Genomic DNA, 6,594 nt, shown 5'->3' on the forward strand with positions numbered 1-6,594 from the left:
GGCTATAGGCTATGATAATATATTTTTATAATACTAATACATCTCTGGCTTTACTTACTCAGTGCTATTTTGATCTCTCAACTGTTTACTGTATTATAATGACTATTTAATAATACATCTAAACTTTAACTAGGCTAGACATATTACTTATACTATATATGTACCTCAGATTATATTTAAATGTTTGTGTATTTTGTGTTACATCATGATGTTTTAGTTGAGGGCATTTGTAGTGTACAGGTAGAGGGCCCACACATAAACTAATTCCCAGGCTCGCACTAAGCCCTGCCCCGGTTATCACAAGTTTAACTTTGAGTGTACAGTACGCACATTCGAACAGACGTTTAATCCAGAACGCAGGATCGAGGTCACGTGTTTCACCCGGATGGATTTCCACTGCGCACTCATTCATTCAGATACACCCGCCTCACGAGAGGAAACATGGCAGCGCAGGTAAGTCTGATATTTAGCATCTTATTTCGGGATTATTGACAAATATACGATTCTCGCAGGTTGTATGCAAAATAATATATGTATTTGCCACTATTGTGTGCTGTCTGTACAGCCTTAAAATGTTTTGTGAATAACATTAAACACGTCTGTGAGTTTGCCGCTTTTAGCACACATGTGCTTCAATTTATTACAACAATAATTCAGTTTTAATTCAGAACTTTGAGATGTTGAGGTCCATTCATGAAAATGGCTTGTATCCAGATATTCGGAATTTAAGAATCTTCTTAGTAATTGTCCTTTAACTAGCCTAAAGCCATAGCTTGTGTTTGTTATCTTTAGCCTGCATTTCACTGTTTTTATATGGAATATGAAACTCCCCTAAGTAAACTGCATTATATACTGCATTATTAGCGCATTTGCCACACATTTTCATCACGATAGTAAAATTACGCTCCCGTATTTTACAGTTTAACGTTACACATTTCTGCGGCTTTGCTAAAGTCCGGCTGTGTTGCGCTCGTGTGTCACTATGGCAACGCACTCGCTTAACGCCTGTTACTCATCAAATTACATAAAGATGACTACGAAACATTAAAATATTTAATTTTCACACTTGCATTATACATAATTTTACACTTTATATTTATGTATTTCATTTTTTTCATTTATGAAAGGTGGCAACCACGAAGGTTCCGGAGGTGCGAGACATCACTCGAATTGAGAGGATTGGTAAGAAACTAAATAACCCATAATAACAATAGAAAGCAAGTATCTATCTGTCTGTCAGCATAGGTTTTAATCAAGATAGCTCAGTTTATTTACAGAATGAATATGCAAGAACAAGTTAAAGATGCTGATAAAGTGACATAAATCATGATTTCTCTCCCAGGTGCACACTCTCACATTCGTGGGCTGGGCTTGGATGATTCCCTGGAGGCACGGCAGGTAATGTTCAATATTCACGATTGATTTACCTGTGACAACACACTTGGCATTGGCTTAAATATCGATCTCTGTATGTTTAGAACAAAACAACATACAAATGATGAGCCTCTGTATCACCAGGTGTCTCAGGGGATGGTGGGTCAGCTGGCATCTCGAAGGGCAGCCGGGCTGATCCTTGAAATGATCAAAGATGGTCAGATTGCTGGGCGTGCAGTCCTCATTGCTGGCCAACCTGGGACGGGCAAGACAGCTATTGCTATGGGTGTGTTTTTGCATATATATATATATTACATGATTAGTTATAATTTGAAACAGAGAATTAATTTACACCATTTAATAAATTGCACTTGAGAATGAGCTGACCACAATCACAGTAATGGTATGTGTCAAAAATAATTCTTTTTATTATTCTTATATTGCACAGCCATCGTAAAGTGACCAGTGAGTTGTGTTTGTTGTACAGGTCTTGCCCAGTCTCTTGGGCCTGACACACCTTTCACCGCTTTGGCTGGGAGTGAGATTTTCTCTCTGGAGATGAGCAAGACTGAAGCTCTGAGCCAGGCCTTCCGCAAAGCCATAGGAGTCAGGATAAAGTGAGTGAGGCCAATCGAAGTGTGAAGCAGCATGAAGTCTTTGATTGAGAAAAATTAATAAGCTCCAAAAATGTAATATGCTTATTGACACTTTTGACATTATGATCTGTCAAAGAATCGGGGTTTGGAGGCTGTCTTCAGCTGGAGATTAAATGATCTACTGATTGTGTATTTTAAAGATTAGTTTACTCATCTACTTATCTTCAGTTTACTTTTATTGTATGGGAAATAGCCATAATTAAAGGGTGTCATGATTTAAATTTAATAGATTTAAAATTTTCTGTAAACTTCCTTTAATGTGATTTTATGGATTCATTACACTTTTTCTTTTTTATAATAATAAAAAAAAAGCAATTAGTTAACTTAATATTTCATAGATTATAGCATGACTGCTCATGTTCTGTGTTTGTTGTCTGGCAGAGAGGAGACTGAAATCATTGAAGGAGAGGTGGTAGAGATTCAGATTGACAGACCAGCTACAGGAACTGTGAGTCTCTGCTCTTCTCTCTCCATAGACCAGATTCGCTAAATTAACCTCTAGTTTGTTATAATTGTTCTTATGGCACCAGAAATTATGTATGTAGGCTAATAATAATAAACACTGCAGTATTCAAAAGAAGAATTGTCAGTTTTGATTTCAATGGTTATTTTAACATTTAACATAAAGCTGAAGCAAATGAGAAAATTTGTCACACAGCACACTTTCCTAAATGCACTCTAAGTTCAATACATCTATTTGGCTGAAAAGCATTATTAAAGATATTTATCATTCTTCGGTGGGAAATTAACTTTTCGTTATTATGAAAGTGAGAAATGAGTTTTCAGCTGTTGATAAGTTGAATGTAGGACTAGGGTCTCAAAATAGTGCTGAATATGAAGCTAGGAGATGTCCCTAAGTGAACTCAGTTAGACATGAACCACTTTCTCTCTCTTCTGTATTTGAATCAAGGGTGCAAAAGTGGGGAAGCTTACGCTGAAGACGACAGAGATGGAAACCATCTATGATCTGGGGACCAAAATGATTGAGAGCCTCGGTAAAGAGAGAGTACAAGCTGGGTGAGTAGATTATAAAGCTAAAAATATGCAATCCACTTCTCTGTATAAAATAAATTGATCAGACTGGAATGCAGTCCATCTTCTGCCACTAAATTTGTTAATTGTGTCTGTAACAACTGAACTGAATTACTGAAACATTTGATGAGCTTGGGTGAGATCTGAACTCTAGTAATGAGCCCTTGAGTTGTTACTATTGATTTTAAACATATAATGTTGATAAAAGATTATTCATCTTAAGGATGATGTATTTGCTTTACACACACACACACATATATATTCATATACCACTTTAGATAAAGAGAGAGTGAATGTAAGTGATAAAAAGGTTTAAGCCAAACCACATTGTTTTAGCTCTTGAAGTGCTTAAATCATTAAAGGATGATACATTATTATCATATTTCTTATTCTGCAGAGATGTGATCACCATCGATAAAGCCACAGGGAAGATTAGCAAACTGGGACGGTCATTTACTCGAGCAAGAGATTACGACGCCATGGGCTCACAGGTACACATTCTCTCTTCCTCTGTGAAATGAATACATCAATCAATGATGAGAGATACTCTCACTTTTCCCTGAGAGATTTATTTATATATATATACTGTTTTTGCTGTTTATTTCAGACACAGTTTGTGCAATGTCCAGAGGGAGAACTGCAGAAACGGAAGGAGGTTGTTCACACGGTCTCTCTCCATGAAATTGATGTCATCAACAGCCGCACTCAGGGATTCCTGGCCTTATTTTCAGGTTTGTCACACACTTGCAGCTTACTAGATAATGACATGCTCAGTGAAACAAATCCTTGATTCATTTTTCAGAATGAAAATAATTCTCCATAGATGTTTGTGTTCACTGTAGTTGATGATTGATTGTCTGTTCTGCAGGTGACACAGGAGAGATTAAGTCAGAGGTTCGAGAACAGATCAATGCTAAAGTGTCTGAGTGGAGAGAGGAAGGCAAAGCTGAGATCATTCCTGGGGTAAGCAGCCCAGTCAAATAAGACCTTTAAAGTGTTTAAAGAAGAGGAGCCAGCCCACAAACAGAGAGTGGACTTTTTCCTTTAGGGATTTTTACTCTTGAAAACCTTCCAGTCAATGACTATTATTATTATTTTTTTAAATAAAAGAGTGCAGTGACTTTAAATTAACTCTCTACTGCATGTTTTTTTAAAACCAATGTTATGAATCAATAAAATGCTGTAAAATTGTCAACCAGTTTGTATAGAAATACAAAAAAAAGTATTTGTTTAAAAGTTTAAATTTATTTAAATTTATTTAAATAAAAGTGTATAAGTGTATATTTATTTCTTTCTTTTTTGCATTTTTGTATACATATGTGTTCTTTTCTGTGTTGTTTCTAAAAAAAAAACATTACAGCAATTCATTATAGCATACAAATAATAATTAGCATGACTCTAATATTTTTTAAATTATATTTGCTTATTAAATGTGAATCTTTTTTTTATGTAAAAATGATCTAAAAAGGGCTTTTCTGAGGCTATAATGCCACAAGATTTTAAACTGACAATCATGATGTTACCAAGAAAAAACAACTTATTTTTGTATCCCACCCATCTTATATGCATCATGTTTTTTTTTTTGTTTTTTTTAATGAGTTTGTTACCGTGTAGCTAAATCATACAATATAGAGTATTTGTTTGCAATGGAAATGTTGAGTTTTATTTCTTTCTTTTTTTTCGTGGTTGCAGGTTCTCTTCATAGATGAGGTCCACATGCTGGACATAGAATGTTTTTCATTCCTGAATCGAGCTCTTGAGAGTGATCTATCACCTGTACTTATCATGGCCACTAACCGAGGCATCACCCGGTATACATACAAGCACAACATCAACAGCTACCATCACGATAATGTGGATCATTTCTCCTCATCCACTGTTGTTTCATTCTTACAGCATTAGAGGCACCAATTATCAGAGTCCTCATGGTATTCCCATAGACATGCTTGACCGTCTGCTGATCATTGCAACCACTCCTTACACTGAGAAAGAGACCAGACAGATCCTGAAGATTCGGTGAGAATTTTTTGACGTTAGATAATATGTAGTCTTGTGAGGGTTTTTTGTCACTTCTCACCATACATGTGTTTTTGTTACAGCTGTGAGGAGGAAGACGTTGAGCTCAGTGAGGAGGCACACTCAGTTTTAACTCGTATCGGACTGGAGACATCACTCCGTTATGCCATCCAGCTCATCAGTACTGCAGGCCTGGTGTGCCGCAAACGCCGGGTAATGCCAACACGCATATCAGAGCCAATGCTGCAATAAAATACAATAAAGAAGCTGTTGAACAAGCATTTTTAGTCTGACTGTGGTTGTTCATTTCTAACAGGGCACTGAAGTCCAAGTGGAGGACATTAAGAGGGTCTACTCTCTCTTCCTGGATGAGTCCAGATCCTCACAGTACATGAAAGAGTACCAGGACTCCTTCCTCTTCAATGAAACACGTGAGATTCATCTCTGCATTTCATGCCCCTGATTCCTGGGGGTCTTACAGCAAAGGCCCATAAGTCATGCCCATATGTCATATCTTTACAATGCCTTTTTTTCCAGCAAGCACATGCTTTAATGGTACTTTAAGAGCTGTACATTATATGACTCAACAGCACTGGGGCTTTTCACAGCACTTGTCTGTGTTTGTGGTGGTCATTACATACTGACATACTCCATGTTGCTCTGTGTTGCATTCCACAACTGATCCTGCTTTGCCTTGTTTTGGAACTATTTTTATTTGCGGAGCCACAAAAAACAACATTTTGTCTCTGAAATTGCCATTTTATATCTAAAATCTGTTACTTTATATCAACTTTTATACACTATTTTTATGTAACGTTTTTACATTTGTAGAGCTGTTGTATAAAAGCGTTCTTACACTTGCAGTCTTGCTATTGTATTTCATTTCAGCCTCATTCCCTCAGCCAAATTACTGCTCAGTACAAAAGCACAATTTTGAGTGATATTGCTTATTTAAAAGTAATTTACAACATCTTCCTCTCTCTCCATTTCTTCCTTCAGAATCCTCTCAGATGGAGACCTCATAATGAAAGAAGCTGTGAAGAGGTGTCTCCATTCATTGCTCCTGTGAAGTCCATTTACTCTTATGACCTTGTCCCTTAGATGTATTCAGGCAGTTGAGTGTATTCATGCACTCAAGTGTTTTCTTTGGCATCTTTTTTCTTTATTTGCTACTTGGTATTGTTAGATTTTATATGTTGTGCATCGAATAAAAAATTGTTCTTATTTGGCTGTTTAACATGGCAACCAAAAGATAAAATAAAACTATTTGACCATGAACTCAAATACATGAACCTAATGTTCATGTAAGAAGCAGTGTGATTTTAGTATTATATACTATAGAATTTATTCCTATTTTGAATTAGATTTTAAAAAAGATTTTCTGTCCATTTCATTATGTGCTTTGGCCATGTTTTGTATTTTTATTTTGCTCTTTCAGTGTGTTTAGTAACCAGTTATTAAACATTTTATAACGCTTAGTTGCCAAGGCAGCATTTCTCATTTTTAAGTTTTTTTT

The 6,594-nt window shown here is 36.1% G+C and overlaps 1 protein-coding gene across 1 annotated transcript; it reads left to right on the plus strand.

The window, feature by feature from the left end:
* Positions 1–355: 355 nt before the first annotated feature.
* LOC109081793 (ruvB-like 2) lies at positions 356–6,300 on the plus strand. Its single transcript, XM_042756032.1, has 15 exons — positions 356–453; positions 1,128–1,182; positions 1,343–1,398; positions 1,519–1,660; positions 1,862–1,991; positions 2,412–2,478; positions 2,941–3,047; positions 3,460–3,553; positions 3,670–3,793; positions 3,931–4,025; positions 4,755–4,873; positions 4,959–5,078; positions 5,162–5,291; positions 5,395–5,509; positions 6,078–6,300. The coding sequence occupies exons 1-15, from the start codon at positions 442–444 to the stop codon at positions 6,101–6,103; spliced, it is 1,392 nt and encodes a 463-aa protein (XP_042611966.1). The 5' UTR covers positions 356–441; the 3' UTR covers positions 6,104–6,300.
* The last annotated feature ends 294 nt before the right edge of the window (positions 6,301–6,594 follow it).

Source organism: Cyprinus carpio, chromosome A5, assembly GCF_018340385.1.
Source record: "Cyprinus carpio isolate SPL01 chromosome A5, ASM1834038v1, whole genome shotgun sequence".
Classification (NCBI taxonomy): Eukaryota; Metazoa; Chordata; class Actinopteri; order Cypriniformes; family Cyprinidae; genus Cyprinus; species Cyprinus carpio.

Coding starts and splice junctions, on each gene's coding strand:
- LOC109081793 (XM_042756032.1), top strand. Junction 2,479..2,940: donor ACAGACCAGCTACAGGAACT/GTGAGTCTCTGC, acceptor ATTTGAATCAAG/GGTGCAAAAGTGGGGAAGCT. Junction 4,026..4,754: donor AAGCTGAGATCATTCCTGGG/GTAAGCAGCCCA, acceptor TCGTGGTTGCAG/GTTCTCTTCATAGATGAGGT.